The 25,683-nt window shown below is 60.3% G+C and overlaps 1 protein-coding gene across 1 annotated transcript in view; it reads right to left on the bottom strand.

The window, feature by feature from the left end:
* The window catches only part of LOC134521916 (START domain-containing protein 10-like), a 48,333-nt gene extending 22,861 nt beyond the window's left edge, over positions 1-25,472 (bottom strand). Inside the window, exon 1 of the mRNA XM_063349026.1 lies at positions 25,091-25,472. Within this exon, the coding sequence (XP_063205096.1) occupies positions 25,091-25,114 (24 nt within the window). The 5' untranslated portion in view covers positions 25,115-25,472. The remainder of the gene's footprint in view (positions 1-25,090) is intronic.
* Positions 25,473-25,683: the final 211 nt, after the last annotated feature.

Consider the following 25,683-nt stretch of genomic DNA (forward strand, 5'->3'; position numbering starts at 1 on the left):
CATCTGAAGTTTCGTGTAAGTTATGATAGCGACAGTTTGCACGAAAATTGTATTTCCAGGCTTCATTGACTGGCTTAATGAGAATCTTTACGTGTCAGATATTAAATTAAGAAATTAAAGAGCTGTTTCGGTGTGTATAGACTCCTTCCCTCGCACTGAGCTGCTTCTTCCAGATCAATCAGGAACGCGCCTCTAGAAAAGATGGGAGAAGCCTTTGATTTTCTGTCACCGGGGAAGTGAATCTAATACGCGTTGGCACCTAATTCATGTTTTATTAAAAGGCATGAGGTGGATGCTGCCGGCCCCCGCCTCTGCCCGCTGCCCTCTCTCCGCCTGCGCAGCTCCGGGAGGAGGGAGCATCACTGGCTCTGCCATCCTCGGGTCCCTGTGCCACATTGCTGCCACCCCGTATCCCAAATGCCGGCATCCCGGGGCTCAGGTGATGCTAACCACCAAGAGGGTGCAGGGTACTGCATGCCCTGGCCGCTGGGTTTTGCTCTGCTAGCCAGAGGTTAAGGTCAATTTGGAGAAACCCATGTTGGAATTACTAGGTTGGAAAATATTGCTGCTCTCCTGCGGTGCATCCCTGCTTTCGTTTCTGTACTGGCTGAGTTCGTCCTGAATTCCCTGGTCATTTTGGTCTTCCTTCAAATTTTGATGGAAATGTGTACTTGGACAACAACTCAGTAGCTGGGGGGAGTGGAGAAGATGTCACGGCCACAGGGAGGGACTTGAATGGCTGGCGGACGGAGCGTGCTGTGGTCACCAGCAGGCTCTCGGTCATGGTGAGCAGGAGTCACATAGTGGAGCAAGGTGGGAGCAGGGAATCACTTAACACCACACCATGGACACTGGAGATAAAGACCCGGAACAAGGATGCGGGAGAGCAACGCCTGGGGCAGGGACACCGGAGAGAAATACCCCAGGGTGAGGGCACCCAGGGACACAGGGGATAAATGTCCCCATGAAGAAGCACCCAGGGACACGAAGGATAAGTGCTGTCTTTCAGAAAGACCTGGGGACACTGGAGATAACCCCCGGGGCACAGACATGCTAGGACAGTGCAGATAGACTGGGGACCCCAGTCAGCTCGGTATGGTTGGGTAAGGAGTCCAGCTGGGATGTCACCCTGTTTCCTGATTCACTTGGTCCCTGCAACATGTCACAGAGGAGCCCGGGACCACCTTGGCCCCTGCCATCATCTCAGGTGTTCCCAGGAGGGGGACAGGGCCATTGGGCTCTCTCTGGCCAGGAGGATGCTCGGGTGAGCCCCAGGCCCTGGCAGTCAGCGTGTCTGGATGGGGTCCTGCTGCCTGGGTGCTCTCCAAGTCCCCTCACCGTGTCTCTACCTTCCAAAGTCGAAGGCAAGGAGGAGAAGGCGAGGAGAAGGCCGTCATTGTTGCAAACTGTCTGTCACAGCAAGAAAAATCACACCTCCAGGCCCCTGAGCATGCCATCCATCTTCGGCTCCCTGCACTGGTCCCGGCTTCTTCTTGTGCGGGTAAAGTTTGAGTAAACAGCTTAATTTGGCACTAATATGAGCGGAGACATCGTTCGTGGTGTCAACTATTGATTTGCGTCCTTATGGCCCCATCAGTCATTCGGGCTTTTTCATTTTTTGATATTACAGTCGGACTAGATAAACCTCCTGGCAGCCCTGGGCTGGGCGTGCTGTGCCCGTCCCCAAGCCCGGTGGCCGGGGACCCCGTGTCCCCACGGGAGGCTGGTCCTGGTGCTGTTAGCCTTCTCCCCACTGCCGCTTGCAGTGCTGCTCCCACTGGACATAGGTGGGTGCTAAGGGGGAGGTGGGTGGCGCTGGAGCCATGGTGGCCCCTTCGCTGAGGATGTGCTACCAGGATGCCTGTGGGGTCGGGGCCCTGAGGACCATTGCCTAGCCAGGGTCAGGAGCAGGACAAGGATGGGGTCAGGACTGGGATCCATTGGCGCCATTGTCGCCAGGCGATGACCAGGCTGGCCGAGAAACCCCGTGCAGTCCCCGCTTCCATCCCCAGCGCGGCCAGGCACGGGTGCCAGCCCACCCCGGCAGCTGGGCACCCCGCTGGCCCTGCCAAAATGTCTCATTAAAGGGATTTGCGGGGCTGCCGAGCTGGGCTGTAATCTGGTGCTTACCCTTCATTTGTTCCAGCGTCTCAAGCAGCCGGCAAAGGTCGTTGGATCTTTAATTACGCCGAGGCAAGCGGCGGGGCGCAGCAGGGAGGAGGAAGGACTGCGGGCAGTGGGCAGGCAGCCCGAGAGCGGCAAGAGCATCCCGGCTAACGAGGGAAATGCTTTCTGCCCTCGGGGACCCCGGCAGACGACATGAGCCATCCTTGTGCGGCATTGTGGCGGCGCAGCCAACCCATCCCCTGGCTGCGCAGTGACCGCAACCTCGGCTGGCATTGCCACCCTTCTTCCTCATCTCCCTCCTCCTCCTCTCCCAACCCTGCTCGCCTCCCTCCTGCTCCTCCCATGCTGTGGGACACGACGGGAATGCAGCCCTGGGCGCACAGAGGTGGCTGGGCACATATCTGTGCATGCCTATGCACTCTCAGGGCATGCAATGTCCATGTTTTGGGGCATGATCCCCCCACCCTGGGCAGGTTTTGGGGCCAGAGCTCCACGGGGCATGGAGAGTTGTGCCTGCGCCAGGCTGAGCGGGGTGGCTGGAGCTCGGCTAGGACACGCCAGAGTCCCCAGCTGGCAAAAACACTGGGACATGCCAGTACCTCGTGTACCCAAGGGCGTGTGTGTGCTCCCTGCCTGCAAATGTGTGTAGGATGGAGGGGACGAGTGTGGGAGCGTTGTAGGGGTGTGTTTGTGTGCCTCGGTACTGAGGGTGGGCTGTGGGTGCGTGTACATACATCTCCCAGGGCTGACTATGCACACATGTGTGCGTGCACGTGTGTTCGAGCATGTGGGTATGTTTCTTAGCGCTGAACGCCCCCAGAGTAAAGGATGTGCGCGTATATGTCGTGCATGTGTGTGCAGCAACACGCATGCGGGATACAGGCTGCAGCACACGTGTATGTGCAGGTATCTCCCGGGGAGATGTGTGCGGACACCGCGTGTGCATACACGTACGCGAGCTCCCGTGTGCGACGGCTTGGCGCTCGCAGGACACCGTGCGTGCGTGCGTGTGCCGAGCTGTGCAGCGCCTGTGTGTGCTGTGCGAGAGGGCTGGAGGATGCCGCGGGGTTGACAGGGCTCCGAAGAGCAAGTGACAGCAGGAGGGGAAGTAAAGAAAGTCAAACAATTATCCCTCCCCTGCGCGCGGAGCCATCCCGCTCCGCCACGGTCATTAATGGACTGTCATATCCCACGCTGACAGGTGGGGATTGGCGCCTGACACAGATTGGCAGGGAACAAGGCACTCCGGGGCTGTGGTCTTGGGGTGACAGGCAGGGACCGCGGCCGACGCTGCTGCCTCCCCCTGCCCACACCCTCTGCCTGGCTGCAGCCCCCTGCAACCGGGGGGGTGACACTGCGCCTGGGTGCCCGGGGAGGCTCAGTGGTGATCAGGGAGGATGCTCTAGAAATGGTAAGACTGAGGCAGAGGATGGTCCAGAAACAGTGATGTCGAGACAGAGGATGCTCCAGAAATGCTGGGCCAAAGCAGGAGGGGGATGCTCCAGAAATGCTGGTGCTGAGGAGGGAGGATGCTCTAGAAATGGTAAGACTAAAGGAGGGGGATGCTCCAGAAATGGTGATACGGAGGCAGGGGGATGCTCCAGAAATGGTGATACGGAGGCAGGAGGATGCTCCAGAAATGGTGATAATGAGGCAGGAGGATGCTCCAGAAGTGCTAGACTGAAGCAGGAGGATGCTCCAGAAATGGTGGGACCGAGCAGGATGATGCTCCAAAAATACTGGTGCTGAGGCAGGAAGATGCTCCAGAAATATGTTCCAGAAATATGCCCCTGCCTGCTGGAGGAGTGCAAAGCTCTGCCACCCACCCTACGCTGCCGGGAGTCCCTCCAGCCCCAGGTGTGCCCCCAGGGCCGGCTGCAGCCTGAGTGACAGCCTGTCGCGCTAATAAGCCCCCATAGCAAGTGGGGATGGCTGACACCCGCGGCCGCCTCCTCGGGCCATCCCTGGGGGCTCGCCACCATCAGGCACTGCTGGAGGAGGTCCGGGGCGAGGGGGTCTGACACCAATGCCATCCTTTCTCCTGAATGCCAATGGGAAGCTGCTTGGGTTTTCCTGACCCCAGACGTTTTGGGGAGACGATCGTGCTAGAAAACACAACAGCTCCAGGACATGCAGCCACGCTGCCCAGGGACACGCTGCCTCCCCAGACCCATGGTCCACGGGGACCAGTGGGACTGGTCCCAACCACCCTGGGCAGGGCAGAAGGGGATGGAGAAAGGATGAGCCAGGCCAGGGCTGCAAACCATGGTGGGCACTGGGCACTCAGAACTGATTCTGGAGCATCCTTGTCGTGCCACAGCATCATCCTCCTGCCACAGAGCCATTTCTGGACCACCGTCCTGCCTCAGCACCAGTATTTCTGGAGCATCCTACTGCTTCGGTCTCACCATTTCTGGAGTGCCCTACTGCCTCAGCAGCAGTATTTTTGGAGCATCCTCCTGCCTCGGTCCCACCATTTCTGGAGCATCCTCCTGCTTCAGTCTAGCACTTCTGGAGCATCCTCCTGCCTCCGTATCACCATTTCTGGAGCATCCCCCTGCCTCAGTCTTACCATTTCTAGAGCATCCTCCCTCCTCAGCACCAGCATTTCTGGAGCATCCCCCTCCTGCTTTGGCCCCTCATTACTGGAGCATCCTCTGTCTCGGCATCACTGTTTCTAGAGCATCCTCCACACAGTGTCACCACGTCACTGCAGCTGTGTCCCTGGTGCCAGCTCCAGCATTTTTAATAGCAAGGGGCCCATATTGTGTGTTCGCCTATCTCCTATCTCTCTTCCTTCCTCCCACATCCCGGCTCGCTCGCTCCCTTGAAGACACACGCGCCTAATCCGCTTGTTAGCCTATCCCTTCATCTAAAACCAATATGCAGCTGAATGCCGGAGATAATTAATTGATCAATTAGATAGAGAACTGCCTGTGCTCGTGGCCCGGCACGCACGAGGAAGGGGAGGCTGTGCCAGCGCACCTGCCAAGGCGATTCCCCAGCACGCGTCCCGTGCGAGCGGGCGCCACGATTCCCACCTCGTCGTGCTCAGCGTGTGCACAGGGAGCCCCGTGCACCCCGGCGTGCACGCACAGGCTGCTTTCCGAAGGTGCTGAGCTCAGGGCGACGTGCACCACCGCATGTCCCGCACCCCGCACCCTGCCTTCATTCCCCCGCCGGCTGCAGGGTCACGTCCACCGGGGTGCCACCGGAGGGGACAGGCTACCAGTCAAGGTGACCACGGGGCACTGGCAGCTTGCAGACCCCCGGCGCAGGGACAATGGCAGGTGCAATGGGGGCCCTCGTCCACTGCCCTGCTGTCCCCCCCACAAGACCAGCTTGGACATGGGCAAGGGACGGGGCAGTGCCAGGCAAAGGGACACCTCAACACCGTGCTATCCACGCTGTGTGACACTGTGACACCATCTGCAAAGCTGCGGGGTGTCTGCTCTGCTCCAAATCTCACCCGGGGGGCTCCTGCCTGGCTGAGCTGGACACCCCCGGTGTCCTCCCTGCCCCCCACCCCCCCCCCAATCTCCATGGGTGCTGCAGTGCCTGCGTGCCCCCAACCACCCCAGAGCACGGGGTGGGATGCCAAGCACCTTGCGGGGGGGGCCCAGCTGGTAGGGTGGGTGCCCCAGCACCCAGATGGGATGGTGGGGGGGGACAGGCAGGGCTGCGGGGGAGGCAGGGCGCCGCGGGGAAGTAAATAATGCAGCAAACCCATGTCTACCAACCCCCTCCTCCCGGGGCTTTGAAAAGCAACACATTACCCTGATCTCCAGACATGAGTTTTTGTCACCAAACAGGGTGATGAGGAGACTTTGAAGCAAATACAAACACCGGGAAAGGGAATACATAAGAAGAGAGTCGCGTGTTCTCTTCAGAAAACAATTGCGATGTCAACTACGCGGAGCAGCTCCACGGAGGTGGGGCGGGAGAGGGGGGGAAGCTGCTAACCAGGAACCTGACAGCCCCAAACGCCGGGAAATTATCATCAAAATAAAGAAATTCTCCCTTTGCTGACAGTGCTCCGGCGCCTTCCCCATTCCGGGCTGCAGGGAGCCTGGGGTGTCCCTTTCCCTCCTCCCCTTGCACCCCGGGTGCTGCGTGTGCCCCCATCCCCGCGTCCCGGTGGGTCCCCATTGGTGGCATTGCTGGCCCCAGCTGGGGACACGGAGCCCCCGAGCCTCCCTGCGCCCGCTTGTGCTTTGCACGCGTGCGAACACCGCCTCGCACGCTCGCGCCCTGGATGCAGCTAGCTCGCCCAGCTCGCATGAGGGCTCACACCCCGCACACTCACACCCCGCACACTCACACCCCGCACACACACTCGCACCCTGTGCACACACTCGCCCCTGGCACACTCACTCGAGCGCTTGAAACTCACTCACACCCGGCACACTCACATCCCGCACAACTCGCACCCTGCGCACACGCTCACACCCGACACACTCATTCACCCCCCCGCGCGCTCATACTCCGCGCACACACTCGCCCCCAGCACAGTCACACCCTGCACGCTCACTCACACCCCGCACACTCACACCCCTCACACCTTGCACACCCCTCATGCTCACTCACACCCCACACACTCATACCCCACCTACACTCACACCCTGCACACTCACACCGCGCACACTCATACTCCGCACACACACTCGCTCCCAGCACACTCACACCCCACTCACCCTCACACCCCTCACACTCACTCACACCCCACTCACACTCACACCCTGCACACTCGCACCGTGCACACTCATACTCCACACACACACTCACCCCCAGCAAACTCACACCCCACTCACACTCACACCCTACACACTCACACCTGGGACACTCACACCTCTCACACTCACTCACACCCTGCACACTCACACCGTGCACACTCATACTCCGTGCACACACTCACCCCTGCACACTCACTCACCCACGCACGCTCACACCCCACTCACACTCACACCCTGCACACTCACACCGCGCACACTCATACTCCGCACACTCACTTACCCCCCGCACACACTCATACTCCGCACATACACTCACCTCCAGCACACTCACACCCCACTCACACTCACTCACACCCTGCACACTCACACCGCGCACACTCATACTCTGCACATACACTCACCCCCAGCACACTCACTCATGGCCCACGCTCACTCACACCCCACTCACACTCACACCCCTCACACTCACTCACACCCTGCACACTCACACCCAGGACACTCACACCCCTCACACACTCACACCCCACACACTCACACCCCCCACACAGGCACGTGCGCTCCTGCCCCGTGCTTGTGCTCCCACCTCACACGCCGTGCCCCCTTCCCGCCCCCCCCTGCAGCCCTACACACGCCCTACCTGGGTGTTCCCCTTTCTCCCTGCCAGCCTCCTTGAAGCGGCATAAATAAATATCTATCGGTATATGTATATAAAGGCAGCGCTATATATAGCACGGGGAGATGTTATCATTTTGTGGCAGGTCCCTCTCTGCGGCTGCCAGCTCCTGACGGATTTCGCTTGGGCATTTAAGGTGCCTTGGTAATTTGGGCAGTAATTTTGGGGGGGGGGTGTCTCCAGCTGAGGCGGGCCCTGCTGGCGTGCCCTGCGTGGGAAGGGGCACCCGTCGCGTGCCCTCGGGGAGCTCAGGGCAGCCCCCAGGAGCCCAGCGTGGGGTGCTGCCCCCCATCCCCTCGGGGAGCTGGGGGAGGGCTGTCCCTGAGGGCTCTGAGGTGCCTTGGTGTGAGGGTCCTGCCACAGGGACCCCTGGGAGCCTGAGGGAAGCCGGGGGGGGCCACCTTTGTGTGGCAAACACTCGCCTCCTCGCCTTCAGGTGCACGTGCAGTAATGCTCCGCACGTGCACTCCCGCCCCGTGCGCACTTGCGGGGCGTGCACACTCACCCCTCCCTGCACCAGTACTCCCAATCTGCCCATCTTCACCCCCTGCACCAGCATTCTCGCCCTGCTCACACTCATTCCTGCAACGAGCACTCCCTCTCTGCTCACACTCATGCCCGCCTGAGCCCTCCCAATATGCCCATCTTCACCTCCTGCACAAACACCCCCACCCTCCTCCTGCCCGTCCCTGCCCCAGCACTCCCAACCTGCCCATCGTTACCCCCTGCACCAGCACTCCCACCCTGCTCACGCTCACCTCCACCACAAGCACTCCCTCTCTGCTCACACTTGTTCCTGCACCACTACTCCCAATCTGCCCGTCTTTACCCCCAGTACGAGCATTCCCGCCCTGCTCACGCTCCTCCCTGCCCCAGCACTCCCAATCTGCCCATCTTTACCCCCTGCACCAGCACTCCTGCCCTGCTCACAGTCACCCCCTGAACGAGCACTTCCACCCTGCTTGTGCTCGTCTCTGCACCACCACTCACCCTGCTCACACTCACCCCCTGCACCAGCACTCCCAGTCTGCCCATTTTACCCCCTGTATGAGCGCTCCCACCCTGTTCACGCTCACCCCCTGCACGAGCATTCCCAATCTGCCCATCTTTACCCCCAGGACGAGCATTCCCGCCCTGCTCACACTCATCCCTGCACCATCACTCCCAATCTGCCCATCTTCACCCCTTGCAGGAGCGCTCCCTCCCTGCTCACAGTCATCTCCATCATGAACACTCCCACCCTGCTCATGCTCACCCCTGCACCAGCATTCCCAATCTACCCATCTTCACCCCCTGCACCAGCACTCCCGCCCTGCTGACGCTCACCCCCTGCACGAGCATTCCCAATCTGCCCATCTTTACCCCCAGTACGAGCATTCCCACCCTGCTCACGCTCACCCCTGCACCAGTGTTCCCAATCTACCCATCTTCACCCCCTGCACGAGCACTCCCTCCCTGCGCACACTCACCCCCTGCACCAGCACTCCCAGTCTGCCCATTTTACCCCCAGTACGAGCATTCCCGCCCTGCTCACGCTCACCCCTGCACCAGCGTTCCCAATCTGCCCATCTTCACCCCCTGCACCAGCACTCCCTCCCTGCTCACCCACGCTGCGCACACCCTCCGGCCCTGCGCGCTTTCTACACTTATCCACACCTCGCACACACACACGCACACCCCCCCCCCCCCGCCCCACCTCTCAGGCGGGCGCTGACGGCCTGCGTGCGCACTCGCACCCACCTGGCACCGTCACACCCCCCGTGTGTGTCAGCCACCCCGCACGTGAGCCCACCCTGCCCACGTACCTTACACCCTGGTGCACCCTCGGAGGCGCCTCCTGGGCACGACCAGACACCAACAGCCCCCAAACGCACCCATCCCCATCCCCACAGCTCCGGGCACCTCTCCCCGCCTTCCCGTACCCCTGGACCCCAAACCTTGCTCATGCCCCGCCCCCCCCTCCACCATGGGGGCACGCTGTGGATCTGGGCATGCCGGCACGCTCCCCCACGCACCCCTGCTGACGCCTCTCCCTGCTCTGCTCATCCCCCATCCACCCATCCATCCATCTGTCCACCCCCTCATCCATCCATCCGTCCGTCTGCCTGACACCTTCCCGCGCTCCGAGCTGGGCACCCTTCTCCTCCCTCTTTATCTCTGGCTCCCAGCTGCTTCTCGCCCCTCCCCGCCGCTCCCTCCATCCCTCCTTCTCCCATCCCTCGCTCCCGCAGCCTCCCGCCGCGGTTATCGCTCCCTCGCACGCATCCCTCCTCCCTCCCTTCCTCCTTCTCCTCATCCTTTCGCCCCTCTCGCCCGCTCCCCTTCTTCCTTCTCCATCTGCACCGCTCAGCCCCCTCCATCCCCGCATTTCTCTCCTTTCCATCCCTCCCTCCTTCCACCACCTTCGGGCCCAGCCTCGACGCTGCCACCCCGCCCGGCCGACGTGTCCCCCCGTGTCCGCCGTGCTCACGTGCCCCTCCGCGTCCCCGCGACGCCCCGTTTTTCCCCCGCTGCCGCAGCCTTTAAAGTTTCAATCAGTGCTCGGCGGGGAGAGGCGGGGAAGGCTGCGCCTCCCGCTCCCAGCCCCGCGACGCCGCGCTGCCACTCCGAGCGCTCCCGCCTTATAAATTTTACATTATTACCCTCTTTAAAGTATATAAAATAACTATTCATAAATTATTGAGGGGGAATTTAAAATACTACAAATGTTTATAAATGTTTATCAAGAGGTCTTCAGAAGCGAGCGAGCGGAGCCTGAGTGACTTCCCACGGCTGGCAGGAGCACGGCAGCCGCCCCGTCCCTGCCCGCGGGGGGATTTCCGTGGGACCCCCAGCAGGAGATGGGCACGGGTTCCCCCCAGCCGCTTTAATTCGTGTCCCCATGGATGGCGAGGAAATAATTATCATCCGTGCGCTGCCTCCTTCTGCCAGCAGCGCTCTGCATCCCGGCAGCCCTGGCCCTTCCCATCGCCTGCTGCTGTGTGACCCCACTCTGGAGCCGTTCCTGCGCAAGGGCAGGTGGCCTGTCCCATTGGGGACATGTCCTGTCCTGTTGGGGACACGTCCTGCCCTGATGGGGACACATTCTGCCTTGCTGGGGACATGTCCTGCCCCACTATGGACATATCCTGCCCCAGTGGGGTCATATTCTGCCCTGCGGGGGACATGTTCTGCCCCAATGGGGACACGTTCTGCCCCAATGGGGACACGTCCTGCCTTGTGGGGGACACCTCCTGCCATGCTGGGGACATGTCCTGCCCCCCTATGGACATATCCCGCCCTGCTGGGGACACATGGTGCCCCACTGGTGTCACATCCTGCCCTGCTGAGGACATGTCCTGCCCTGCTGGAGATACATCCTGCCCCATTGGGGACATGTCCTGCCTCACTGGAGGCATGTCCTGTCCTGCTGGGGACATGTCCTGCCCCACTGGGGACACATCCTGCCCTGCTGGGGGCATATCCAGTCCCACTGGAGACATGTCTTGCCCTGCTGGGAACGTGTCCTGCACTGATGGGACATGTCCTGTTCTGCTGGGGACATGACCGGCCCCACTGTGAACACATCCTGCCCCAGTGGGGACACATCCTGTCCTGCTGGGGACACCTCCTGGCCTGCTGGGGACACATTGTGCCCCACTGGTGACACATCCTGCCCTGCTGAGGGCACGTCCTGCCCTGCTGGGGTACATGTTCTGCCCCACTGCAGACACGTTCTGCCCTGCAGGGGACACATTCTGCCCTGCTGGGGACACATGCTTCCCCACCGGACACTTGTCTTGCCCCACTGGGGATACATCCTGTCCTGCTGGGGACACATCCTGCCCCACTGGGGTATGTTCTGCTCCACGGGGGACACATCCTGCCCCACTGGGGACACGTCCTGCCCTGCTGGGGAGATGTCCTGTCCGGTGTGGGGAAATGTCCTGACCCTCTGGGGCTGTGTCCTGTCCAATGCCTGCTGTGTGCTCAGGCCACGGGCTGGCTCGGGGTCCCCAGCGAGGGACCGAGTGGTGCACGGGCACAAACACCCCTATGCACACACGCAGCTGTGGGTACATGCACGGACACCTGTGCACACACAGTGCCAACCTCTTTGCACCCAGGGCAGGGACACGTCCCCTTGGGCAGGGTGGCACACTGCAGGCAGCCAGCACCTTTCTCGTTACTGATGGCATCCCTGGTGACCCTGGTGCTGGCTCAGCCTCCGCACAACTGCTGGCACTGCCTGGCCAGCGCTGGTGCCTCCAGGGCTGCTGGAACCCCGCAGTGCTGTGGGAGCAGCGGTGTGGTGGCACTGAGCCGTGCCAGGGTGCTGGTGGCACGCAGGATGTGATGAGCAGGACCCGGCCAGGGCTGCCTGAGTTGTGTGGCAAACAGATGGGCCACGGCACAGACACCGGCTTCATCAGCCGCCAGTACGGGGCCTGGCACTGACACACACAGACGGCACAGGGCAGCTAACATGGCATGGCATGGCATAGCACAGCAGGTATGGCACTGCCAAGCTTGGGCAGCCTGCTTGGCACGGCATGGCACAGTGTGGCATGGCACAGTGCTGCAGGGATGGCACTGCTGAATATGAGCAGCCTGCATGGCATGGCACAGCGTGGCATGGCATGGCACTGCCAAGCCTGGGCAGCCTGTTTGGCACAGCATGGCACAGCACGGCATGGCACAGCACTGCAAGGATGGCACCACTGAACATGAGCAGCCTGCATGGCATGGCACAGCGTGGCATGACATGGCACAGCCCTGCAGGTATGGTACCTCCGAGCACGGCCAGCCTGCTCGGCACAGCATGGCACAGCGTGGCATGGCACAGTGCTGCAGAAATGGCACTGCTGAGCCTGAGCAGGGTGCACAGCATGACATGACACTGCAGGGATGGCATCACTGAGCCTGCTTGTCACAGCATGGCACAGCCTGGCAGTGCACAGCACTGCAGGGATGGCACTGCTGAAAATGAGCAGCCTGCATGGCATGGCACAGCGTGGCATGGCATGGCACTGCCAAGCCTGGTCAACCTGCTTGGCACAGCATGGCACAGCGTGGCATGGCACGGCACTGCTGAACGTGACCAAGCTGCACAGCACAGCATGACACTGCAGGGATGGCATCACTGAGCTTGGGAAACATGCTTGGTGTGGCAGAGCATGGCATGGCATGGCACGGCACAGCACGGCACGGCACGGCACATCCCTGCAGGGAAGGCACTGTTGAGCCCAGGCATCCGGCATGGCACAGCCCTGGCACAGCCTTAGCATGCCGGCTAGACCAGCACAGTGACCCTGCACACCTTCTGCCCCTCTTCTCCAGGAGCTCCAGGAACCAGGACTTGCCCGCAGGCAGGGCGTCACTGCCCGCTGGGTGCCACGCAGGAAGGTGCCCGGAGGTGGGATCTACCAAACCACCTGCCCAGGCGACCCGTGACCAGGACAGCCGTGTCCCTATGCAAGACGCAAGCACGTGCCACACACATGCTGCAGGACACGGACACGACCAAGTCTACTGCAAAAAACACAAGACTCTGGAGGTGTCCTCTGGTGTGGCCACCACGGGAAGCCCAGCGCAGCCCGGAGACGGTGCCCACCATGGGTGGGACCCACCATGGGAGCTGTGCCCACCGCAGGGTGGCAAAGGAGCTCTGCCGAGTGTGCCCAGCTCCTGCGTGGATGCTCGGTGATCCTACAGCTTCCAACAGGAGCTGCCTACAGGGATTGTGTTTAAAGCGCCGGCTGATTGGGGTAATCATGGGAGCACAGAGTGCATTAGCTGCGAAGGTTTATAAAGGGAAATTAAAATAAAATTGGATGTGACAGAAAAGTACATGGAAAATTAGTATAAGAATATGAATATTTATGGCCGCGGGAGCACGCACAGAGGAATTGCTCCTCTCTGCTCTCCGCCACCCTCCTGCCCCGGGCCTGGGGCAGGTTGCGGGGGGCAGCACCCCGCCGTGGGGCTGGGCATACCACGGTGGGGACACTGCGCTCCCATCACCGCCAACCTGCCTTCGGGGGCACTTTGGGGGTGAGGGTGGCTGTGGCGTCCCAATTGCATCCTCGCATCCCCGGGGATGTCTACAGCATCCCGGTGCTGGTGTGGGGGTGCTTCCACTGCCACGGTGGCACGATGGCACGGGGACGGGCGCCGCTCGGGAGCAGGGCTGGTGGCAGGGAGGAGGGGTTTGGCACTGCGTGGCGCTGGCACGCGTCGAGGCTGCTCAGGCAAGAATTAGGGCAGTAGGACAGGGCACAGGCTGCCAGGGTGGCAGGGCACCACTCTCCTCCTGCCCACTGGGGCTCTGCCCGCCCACCCACCCAAGCTCCGGCAGGGTTTGCACTGGAATCCGGCACCGGATGACAAAGATGCCACCACCCTGCTGGGGACAACACACTTCCCTCCCAACCCCATCCGGAGCAGGGGGCTGCCCACAGCATCCCTGCCTGCCTGCCCGGACCCGGGGGGCAGCCATCCCCCCCGTCCCCTCTCGCTGTCACACTTAGAAGCCATTAAAATAATTGAATGCTTTAAATATTCAGCGCTCGGGCTTAAATATTCATCAGCGAAGTTATTCTGATTGCTAAACTGCATCAGCGCAGGCTGGGAAACGGCTCCTCTCCACGGAGCTCCCCCCCCACCCCTGTGCGCAGCCCCCCGCACCCCCACCCTCACGTGGGCACGCACGGGCACGGACACACGTGTACACACACATGTGCACACAGAAACACACGTGTATGCACGCACGCACGCGGCTCTGCGTAGACACATACATGCATGCACACAGGGAGAAGGGCGCACGCAAACACTCCCAGAGCGGGTGGGCGCGGGCACTGGGAGCAGCGGGGGGCACTGGGAGCACGTTTAGGTGGCTGGTTTGTGCCCCCCACCCGAGCTGTCCTCCCCAGCGATGGGGGATGCTGCCAGCCCAGCATCACCTTCAGCATCCCCCATCGCTGCCCACCCTGCCACCGACAGCCTAAATCCCACCCCAGGGATACGCTGGGGTTGTCCTCAGCACCCCCAGGCACCTGGCATGGCCCAGGGCACCGCAGCGCTCGCCTGTGCCGAAAACACGGGAAATCTGCTGTGTGATGTGCCCCCCGAGTAATATTTCTGGGCAGGGGTGCAAGACCTGGCAGCTGAGTATCCCTGAGCCGCCGCTTGCGTTATTTACGTGTTTTTACAAGGGGGAAAGGACAGATTAAGGATTGATTTGTAAAAAAATAGTAGCGAGAGACTGTCCGAAGCTGAGCTCATTGCCTGGGTCGGCATTGCTTTGAACCCCCCCTGCCCACCGCGGTGGCTCCCCACCGGTACCCCAGCCCTCGCGGTGCTGCCAAGACGTGGCATGCTGGGGACAGGCACGGAGCGGTGCCTTGGAACACGAAAGGAGGCTTTGCTCTCATCTCCGCCGGGCTGATCCACCCAGCTGGGCCCGTCACAGCCGTATCTTTAGTCTTCCCGCTGGATAATCCTCTCCCTCCGGCTGGCTCCTGGGGGGGACGCTCCCCCCACAGCCCTGCAGCCGCGGTACCACGCGTCGCTTGCCCGTGTCATGGCGAGATGTGCCTGGTCTTGGCCATAGCACCCTGGCCTTGGCTCTGACAAGCGGGTGATACTCCGATTTACCTGCTGTTGTGTATTTTCTTGGCCTCCAGAAGCTGTCCAGGATGGCCTGAAGCGGGGTGTGAAGGAGAAGAGCATCAGCAGAGCCGGGGGCAAAGTGGGACCTGCTGGGAGCCCTGAGAGGGTTAAGAGCTCCGCCCCACGCTGGGGCTCTCCAGCTCGTCTTGTCTTCTGCTGAGGTTGACAGCACTGTGGTATAATCTTCCATTAGGGGACAAAACATCACTTCTCAATGCCTTTGTTCCTGGAAAAGAGCAACTCGGCTAAGAGAAGAGCAAGAGGAGGAGAATCAAGACCTGATGTAACCCATGGCTGGGAGCAAATGATGCCCTGAAAAGAGGAAAACAACTTGCCAGCGGCAGTGAAACCTCTGCCACCCTCCAGAGGCAGGTGAAACCAGAGCCAACACTCACTTTTAAAAGGATTTGCCTTCTTCACTGAGATGCAGGAGCTTGTGGGGAGCCTACACGTCCTGGCCTAGGCGGGCACACCGGTGCTTTCTCCACCTTCCCATCCAGAGTCTCCCGAGGGGCAAGATCTGAAGTTCAAGCTCTGGTGGAACCGGGGAACCAGTCCGTCGTGTGAAGCCTCAGAGCCACCACCAGCCCCTCCAGCGAAGGTCTGCAGCCACCCCACCACCTTCCTGGGCGAAGCCTGCCAGCGGTCTTGCACACAGAACCCTCGTGCCGGGTGTCACCAGGCGATAAAGAGCTTTTGCCTTTCAGACGGGATGCGTTTTCTCTCCCAGCAGGCAGGGTATGACACATGGGTGCTGGTGCAGAAGTGCCTTCCCGCCTGCACATGGGTGCTGGCATATGCAGGCACCCGGAGAGGTGGAAACGACCCCGGCAAAGCTCTGCAAACAGCACTGATAAAATTGTTCCTCAAATACCGTAAAGCAGGCTTAGGTTTAAGCAATCTCGCTCCAAAGACGGCTCCCCGCATACATTTCGCGGGCTCGAGCGGCATCGTTAATCCCGAGGAATCATGTACTTTGCATCCGCATTTGCCATTCAGATGTGCAGCGCAGCCGTCCCGCGCCGGGGCTGGGGAGAGGGGGCTCGGTGCCCCCCTGCCATGCTGGGGCTGCCAATATGCCGCCGGCCCCGGGGTGTCCGCATCCTGTCCATGCCATGGACCCAACAGCACAGCGGGAGCCGGGGCTGCCTGCTTCCCCCACGCGGCTGCCAAGCACTGGGAAGGAGACGCTGGTTTATCTGATACGATTTAATCAGCCCTATAATTAGATTAATTTGTTGATTTGATAGCAACCCATTTCTCGCCGTTAGATTTGTTTATGTGTGTTTTATGCTTCGGTTTGGCAAATAAAATAGGAACTGAGGAGGTGGGAAAGTCCTTCCGTGTGCCCAAGCTCTGCTCCTATAAAGAGCTCTGGCTGGAGATGTGCGTCCTGGGGCCCTGCTGGCTCCTGGTGTGGGGCAGGAATGGGCAGGGAGGGGCAGGAATGGGCAGGAATGGGCAGGATGGGCAGCTGTAGGGCTGCCGCCGCAGGGGGAACAGTCTGCCATGGGGAAGGCGCATCCCTATGGAGGTAGCCAGGGGGGATGGGAGTACCCAGGATGGTCCCCGTGGCAGGAGGCACAACATACCCTGGGCTGGGCTTAGGGGACCGGCCGCAGAAGTCTCCCCGCTGCCCTGGGGTGTTTTGCAGACCCCAGTTCTGCTCGCCGAAGGCCGTTGCCTTTTGGTTTGAGCTGGCCTGAACCCACTGCATCGTTTCCCTTGTGTCAGCAGAGCAGCTGCGGCCGGGCGCACCCCACCCACCTCCCTGCATCCTTGAAGCAGCATCACCTTAAAGGAAAAAAAATAAAAAACAACCCAAAACTTGCTTGTTTGAGGAGGAAGTAGATGGGCTGCGGAGTGTGTTGCGAAACAGAGGATGCTCGTGCCCGGTCAGCGAGGCAGGGGGAAGAGAAGGCTTGGGAAAAGCTTTGCTGGCCCCTCTAGACTTTGTTGCTGGCTCCTCCAGCCAGGCAGCGTGGCACAGTGGCCAGCTGCTGCTGGTGATGGATACGGATGGATGCGTCCCTCGTGTCGTCTTCAGCTATGGGCTATGAGCAGCCCCGAGCTGCTGTTTGCCCCACCTGCTCCCCACCAGGTCTTTCCACAAGGGAAGGGGCAGCTCCGCAGGGGCAGGATGAGTCCTGACCCTCCTCCTCCTCCTCCTCCTTGCTTCTCTCCCAGGGAGACAACTGCTTGGCCATGGTAGCCCTTGCCACCGTGCTTAGGGCCACCTCTGCGGCAGGTCATCCCTTTATCTCGCTGCCAGCGAACGTGGCATCGCCATTTGCCGGGCTGGCAACCGCCCCTTCCCGGCCGCCATGGGGTCAGGCTGAATTCCCGGGCTGAATAATTAAAATTAAAAATAATGATTTTGGAGAGGAGCACGGCAGGCTGGGGGAAGGCAGGCAGGAGAAAGGAAGGCAGGAGAGATGTGGAGCGAGCGCGAAGGTTTGCTGGAGAAGCCAGAGCGAGGAGCTCTTTGATGGGCAGCTCCTTTGATCAGAGATCTGAATATAGCCCTCACGTTTCCCCCGTGTGAGCCTGCCGCCTAATTACCAAACGGCAGGGCCGCTTTGAGTCCTCGGCACGTTGCCGTAATAGATTTCACCGCGTCCAGCCCAGAGAAGGACATCGATTCTCCCCACAGCCGCAGACTCATGCTAAACATTGCGTCCTATCGATTTTTTCTCCCCCCCCCTTTCCCTTTTTCCTTTTTCTTTTTTTTTTTTTTTAAAGAATTTTCTTTATTTTCATTAAATCATTAATCAGGGAGAAATCTACATTTTTATCATTTCTATGGCTGGAGAGGAAGAGAGGAAAGTTATATTGCCATAGAAACCGTTCCCTACCATTCTCAGCCTCAGAGCAGTCCCTCTTGTGCTGTCTCTTGTCAAAAGGCGTAATTGTTGCTCCTGATCTTCACTGCTCAATTAGCAGTGATGTCTCCCTTCAAGTTAATTGCTGGAGATGGGAGGAAGTAGGACAAATGTAACCTTTTAGATGAAAAGATCTCTCCCCCTGCCCCCCCCTTCCCTGCCTTTCCTCGCCTGCGCGCACTCGAGGGCCCCTCTGCAGTGAGCTACGGTGCGGGGGAGGCAGGGCAGGAGTTGCGGGCTCCATCGTTTCCGCACAGCAGCGGACTGGGGACCCCTCCTCATCCTCCTCATGCTTTTCTTCATGGCAGGACCCCTCCTCTATTCCCCCGCCTTGTTTCCCTCTGCCTCTTCCAGCGGTGTCGCCACCAGCTCAGCCTCTCCCCAGCCACCTCCATGCCGCTGGTGTCACCCACCCCAGCACCTCCTGGGCTGCGGCAACAATTGTGGATGCCCTGGGCTCGCTGGTCCAGCTCACATGGCACGGGCTCACGCTGTAGCAGAGCTAGGATGGCCCCTCTGGCACCACCACCATCACTGCTTGGGGGGTTCACAGCCATGGGGTGGCTGTTGGCCAGGAGCAGGGGGGACCCCTGCACATGCCCAGGACTAAAAACTGGTGGCAAAGCCAGTTTGCCTCTCAGGTTGCCCAGAGAGGTGGTGGTGACCCCACCCCTGGAGACATTCAAGGCCAGGCTGGATAAAGCTCTGAGCAACCTGATTTGGTTGAAGATGTCCCTGCTCACTGCAGGGGGGTTGGACTAGGTGGCCTTTGCAGGTCCCTTCCAGCCCAACACATTCTATGATTCTACGAAACAGGGCTGAGTGTGGAGGGTCTAGATGGGAAAACAAAGCAATGAGTCTTTCTTCTTGCAGAAATAAACCGGAGAACACCACTGCAGCTCACAAACCTGTTTGATAGGAGCCGTGACCCTGGGCAGGAGGAGAGCTTGGAGATGCTGCCTGGGCAGAGGGTTTTTTTCAGCCTCGAGGGAAGACAGACAGGCCAGGCAATACATTAAGGAGCAGAGAAGTGTGGCAGCTGCCTGTGCTTTTGTAGTCCAAAGAAGAGCCCTTAAACAATGACTAGAGTGTTTGTAAGATACAAATCACCCCAACCAGGCACCGTGTGGAGGTCACAGACCCACATGGTGCTGCCAAGTGTGTGCAGCAGCCTGGGCAGGCAGCAGCAGCGGCGGGGACAGGCAGGGACGGAGTCCCAAGGGTCACCCCAAAGCGGGGACAAGGCATCCTGGACAAAGCAGTGGCACAGGGACCCCCTCCCCAGGTACCAGCTAATGAAACAAATGAGCTCTTGAAGCTCAGGACGGTGGTGAAGGCAACGGGGACAGCTGGTTAACAGCAGCAGTTGGAGGGTGTGAGGGCATCTGAAGAGTTGCCGGGCAGCCAGGAGCTGGATGCAAGGAAAGAGGATGTCACCACCCACAGGGGACAAGGGGGCACCCTGTCAACCCTGGAAGACCACTGAGAAGGTCCAGGGTAGATCCAGCTAGCAGACGCTGACAGCAAGGAGAGCTGATATTGCCTTAGGACAGTCCTCTGCTCCAGACCTGCTGTCCCCAGCTGACTATTTTGGGTAATAACCCAATAATTGTGATGTCCCCAGCCATCCTGAAGCACCTTTGCTCTGGGGTTTTCTTGGTGGTGGTGGGATTGCGACAGCTGCATGCACCTTTGAGGGTTGTCCCCTCCTGCAGCAGTGACAGGGGAGAGGTGTCACCGATGTCCTCGGGCACCTCTTTGCCTTTCTGCAACATCTCACCTGCAAGGATCCCGCTGCTCCGAATTGACCCGAAGCAGGAAGAGCCCTCACTTCCCACACTGCCTTCACCTGAGCCGCATCATAGGAGGTCCCAGCTAACCAAGGACAGCCAGGACAGAGGGGACTGGGTGGAAGGAGCCTCTCATCCAACTTCTTTTTTAAAGCAACTCTGTCCCCAGTGCTAGATCCAGGCAGAACGACGGCTAGAAACTCCCCGAGAACACTCTAAGGAAGAGCTCACGTCGCTTCCAGAAGGTCTGGAGCTCATCTGAGAGAGACCCACGTCCTTCAGCCAGCCCAGGGCAGCAGGAGGCCAAGTAAAACCCTGCTCAGCACAACCAGCCCTCGTTAAAAGCAAAACCTTGCTGTCGCTCAGCAAATCAGTTGCCAGAGGACCCTGCCGAGAGGCAGATGAGCACACTGTTCATCCCTGCTCCTGCTCTTGGGTTTACAGCCAATGGAGCTGGCTCCTTAGTATGTGGGTAGACCTGTTGGACAGCAGAAAGGTTGGGATCGAGATGTGACGGTGGTGAGGCCAGAAGAAATTGTGAAGCAAGGGGAGCCCTCACCTTGAGATGATGGCAAGGGACATGGGCACCGCTGCTCACACCTTGAGCAGAGGCAGGAGATGCGCACTAACCCACAAAGCGATGGTCTCGACCGCCAGTGGGCTTGGCCCCTCTGGCTGATCTCCTTCACCGTTCTGCCGAGTCAGACAGTAATTACTCACTTTCATCTCAGGGAGTGGGGATTGGGGGAGCCAATCTCATAAAGCCAGAACTAGGTTACTCTCCTGGCTCCCGTCACTTGCAAGATGTATTGCTGAGCAGATCTATCCTCAGAACCTGCTCTGTGGCAATCTCCACCTTCCTGGCCCAAGGCCACCATATGTCTGCTTTGGATGCTGCTGGACCAAGCTCCTACTGCTCCAGTGCCGTGTGCCCTGGCTCCTCCTGGGCTTGGTTTGCAGATTCATGAGAAGAACCCACCCCACCACTGTTTATCAGTCCTGGGGCCACCTCGCAAACACTGCCCTGGCCTCCACCTTCCCTAATGTCTGGGATGCTCCTTCTGTAACACAGCAGATGCTCTGGAAAGTCATTAAGGCAGAAAAAAAAAGCCATGTGAGGCTGAAAAGAGGCATTTTGGGGGCTGAGCACATGGAGGAATCACTCGAGGATGCTTCCCTGCGTGGAGGAGCACTTGCTTGGCCCCTTGGCTCCGGAAGGCACAGAGGAGCAATTGGCAAGCTGGGGCTCAGCTCCTGCTTCCCTTCCGCTGGATGCAAACAAGCCCTTAACATTTAAGCAAGTGCCTCTGCTTGTGGAGACACGCGGGGTGCCGAGTGCGCTCTTCAGCGCACCTTGTGACTCAACGCCCTCTGCGAGAAGGTCGGGGAGGAGGATGGCGGGGAGAAGAGCACCCAAAGGCACCGGGCGGCTCCTCTCCTGGCGGCGGAGGTGAGGGTGCCCGTCACCCTGCCGCCCGGGCCCCACCGCTGTCCCCCCGGCTCCACAGGTCCTGCCACGGCTGCAATTAAAGCTTGCCCCAGAACGCTGCATTAATGTCAGGTTTGCATCTGATTTCCCCTGCGCCAGGTAAGGAGGGGCCGGCAGGCTTGGAGAAGGATCACACGTGGCAGCTTTTAATAGAAACCCGCCCGCCTGTCACTGGCTTCTCATCATTCCTCTTGAAACATTTGCTAATTACCAACAAGCCGGTGTTTGCATTTTGGGTGTGACGTTCCCCTCTGCAGCCCGTCTCCCCCTCCTCCTGGTCCACATCCAAGCCAGCAGCAGTGCTTGGGGGGCCTTGGGGAAGGTGGGACTTGCAGGGTGGGCTCCAGAAGGGCTGGTTCCTTCTGGTGATGGACCCGGGGGTGGGTGGAAAATAGCTCCCTTCAGTTGTGCTCTCCTCCCAGGCACATCCCTTCCTGTTTTCGGGGAAGGATGGCTCCTCTGGAAGTGTCTGGAGAGTTAAATCTGATGAATTGGGACTTTGGGATCACACCAGCCACTGCTTCCCACCCTGGTGATGCTCTGCTGGACCAGGACATCATGGCCACCAGCTCTGCCTGGGCAAGAAGTGCACCCCTGCACCAGGGTCAGCCTGCCCCACTCATCACCCCTTTGGAGCCTTACCACGGGTTGTGCCCAAGCTCCCGGGGACATCATGACTTGAATGATGGCACACGTCAACAGCTCTCGTCTCCCAGCTGCTTCCTGGGGACGTGCCACCTTTTTCTCCCGTGCTCTGGAGGGCTGGGAGATGACGAGCATGGTGGGGCAGGGGTGGGATGGAGACCTGCTGCCAGCGATGCTTGGTGGGGACTGAGAGAGCCTGTCCTCAGGGGCTCTGACCCCATGGGACATCTCCTTCTCCTCTCACGCCATGTTTGGGATCCCTCCTGGGGCAGCGTGAGCCAAGGGGCTGAGGGGAGGCGTGGGACAAGGGAAGACAGGATTGGGAAAGGGGCTGGAGGCTTGTTCGAGTGGGTCTCCCAGGGAGCTGCAACTCTGAACAGCCTCCTGCCCCTCTCTTACGCCAAGCACTGGGTCTCGCACGCTGCCCCATGGAGGCCGCCCCCTCCTTGTGCCAAGTTTGCCGCGGCAGTGAGTGCTCAAGCATCACCTTATGGCACGCAGAGCCTGGAGAGCAGGGGATATTTGCTGAGCCCAGTTCCACCATTCCAAGTGCAGGAATGCCACTGGGGACCCCCCCCCCCCCCCCCCCCAAGCTGGGGTCACCTTCACCCCTAAGGGTTCCTCCTGGTCTACGCCAGCCCCGGCAGGTCCCTGCTCCCCTGCACGTCCCAGCTGCACGCAGAGCCCTGTGTGTCTCCAGCGGGTTACTACCCACGGGGTCTCCGGTGGCTCTGAAATGCTCCTTTTACCCCACTACAATCTGCTTCCCTCCTCTCCCCGGCACCAGGGATGGTGATGGGGTGGGAGAAGCAGGGGAGCTATACGGGAGACATCCACCCCCCCGCAACCCCCGCCAACTTTAACCCACTCGCCTCTGGAATGCAGAGGCTGCCGTGGTGCTGGCGGTTGGAAAGGGGCCGAGGCAGGTGCCTGGCTGGCCCGGGGGGAGCCCACCCGGCATGGGGAGAGGCACCCCAAGGCACCCAACTCCCCGCGGGCTGGCCGGCTCCTGCTGCCACCTGGGTGAGTGACAGCTCCCAGCCCCCCCCCAGCCCACCTCCCCCCCTTGTCAATCCACTGGGGAATTATTTATCCTGACAATAGCAATTGTCTGCACGGGCCCTTCCCCCTCCCCAGCACCTACCCCAACAAAGGAAATCATCCTGATATGAAAGGGAAAATTAAATTACCCCAATAAAGACTTAGTGCTGCTTTAATGACATCACCAGACTCAGGCGCTAATTAGCTGAGTACAAAGGAAGCTAAATGTGAAAACGTGAATTTTTGTTCCCTTTTCTCCTGTCGTAGAGTCTCGAGAGTGGGAGTCTTGGCAGGCATGGCAGGAGGAGATGCTCCCGCCCGGCCAGGCGGCTGCGGGCGTGTGCCAGGCTCCGGCAGCTGGGGGGAAGAGCTCCCTAAGGTTTTGGGAGATGCCTATAGCAGCTGGGGCCCGTTTGGATCCAGCCTGGGATCCTTGGGGTGCCAATACTTCGATCCTGCTCCATGCATCCCTGGCCACCACGGTCTGCCGCTTGGCCTTGGGCATGCAGCTGCACGCCGCGCTCCTCTCGCCCAGTTCATGCATGCACACACCTCGCGTGGCGTACTGCACTGCACCGCTCACACCTCCCGCAGAGAATGTGCACTGCATGCACACGTCTCCCTGCACTGCACGGCTCACACCCCCCATGGTGTTTGTGCACCACCTCCACGCATCTCCCTGCACTGCACCGCCCACACCTCCTGCAGTGAGTGTGCACTGCGTCCACGCATCTCCCCGCACTGCACTGCTCACACCTCCCATGGTGTGCGTGCACTGCATGCGCACATCTCCCTGCACTGCACAGCTCTCACATCCCACAGGGAGCATGCACCGCATGCACGCATCTCCCTGCACTGCACCGCTCACACCTCCCGCAGTGAGCGTGCACTGCATCCAAGCACCTCGCATGGCGTACCGGACTGCACTGCTCACATCTCCCATAGTGAGCGTGCACTGGATGCACCCATAGAATCCTAGAATTGCCTGGGTTGGAAGGGACCTTTCAGATCATGTAGTCCATGCACTGCATGGCTCACACCTCCCATAGTGAGTGTGTGCTGCATGCATGCATCTCCCTGCACTGCACCGCTCACATCTCCCGTGGTGTGTGCACTGCATGCATGCATCGCCCTGCTCTGCACCGCTCACTCATCCCACAGTGAGCGTGCACTGCTTGCACACACCTCACGTGGTGTGTACCACACTGCACCGCTCACACCTCCCACAGCGAGCGTGCACTGCATCCACACACCTCACGTGGTGTGTACCACACTGCACCGCTCACACCTCCCACAGCGAGCGTGCGCTGCATGCACGCATAGAACCATAGAACCGCCTGAAAGGGACCTTTCAGATCGTCGAGTCCATGCCCTGCACCGCTCACACCACCCGCAGTGAGCGTGCACTGCATTCACTCACCTCGCATTGCACGCTGCCGCACAGAGACTTGCAGCTCACCGCGTACGCACCACATGTCACGTCGACGTCGCACGCGCGGGCTGCACCCGCAGCTCACACTGCACACGCGGCACGGCCGATGACACTCACCCCGTGCCTGACGGCACGAGCCTCACACGCTTGGTGCGCCCACGTCTCCCACGTGCTCTGCGTGGCCGCACACCTTCACCGTGCACCTGCCCGGCGGGAGCAGGTGGCTCACGCTGCACACACCGTGCGTACAAACCTCACACCGTGTGCACACACCTCACACCGTGCGCAGCCCATGGCCCCTCGCCCCAGCTCCATGTCCCCTTGCTCTGGGCAAGCATCTGCCAGGGGAGGGTGTCCCTGAGCCCAGCCTGTGTGACCCCCAGGACAGTGCCAGCACCTCTCTCTGAGTCGTGCCGGAGACGGCCGCCCTCCTTTCTCCCCAAACCCCGTCAAGGCATCATTTCTGTTTGCAGCTTGCAGGCTTGGCCGCCTCCTGTGCAGGCAGCACACGCTGCCGTGTCCCGTCCTCCCCCGCCCCATCATTGCTACAAACCCTTGCCCTGGGCAACCTGGCCCACAGCACTGGCAGCCACCTCGGCACCTGGCATCCTCCCGGCCATGGACTTACCGGTGCAGCTATGCCGATTTTCATCCGGTCCCGTCTGAACGGCGACAGCGCTGAGCAGCGCGACAGCCCCGAGCAGCATGACAGCCCCAGGGAGAGCCGGCAGCATCTCCGGAACTGCTCGATCTCGGGGTACCAGCACTGCGGGGGGACCCCGCAAAGGGCCAGGGGATGGCAGGCCAAGGGGACCTACAGCAAACATGCAGCGACCCCCAGCCCCATTGCTGCCCCATGGCACCAGAGCATGCCCAAACATCCTCCCGGGCTGGGAAAATGGGGATGGAGGGGGCATCTTTGCATCCCTTTATTTGCCTCCGTATTTAGGGCCGCTTTTTCCCATTGGAGGTGCTGCTATATTTAATCCCCCCCCCACCCTATAATTTCTGCCTCTGTAGGGCTGTGGCGATGCGGAGGGGACTCCAGCAGAGGCACCAGAGCTGCCCGCAGGCGCCGGGAGGCCGAGCAGCAGCAGCGCTCCCGCTCCCGGGAAGCAGAGCGTGTGTGTGTGTGTGTGTGTGGTGGTGGTGGAGGGGGGGGGGGCTGCTAATACTTAAAGCCTCATTTTAATTAAAGCTTAAATTATCCAGAAAGCCAGG

This window comes from Chroicocephalus ridibundus, chromosome 11, assembly GCF_963924245.1.
Source record: "Chroicocephalus ridibundus chromosome 11, bChrRid1.1, whole genome shotgun sequence".
Classification (NCBI taxonomy): domain Eukaryota; kingdom Metazoa; phylum Chordata; class Aves; order Charadriiformes; family Laridae; genus Chroicocephalus; species Chroicocephalus ridibundus.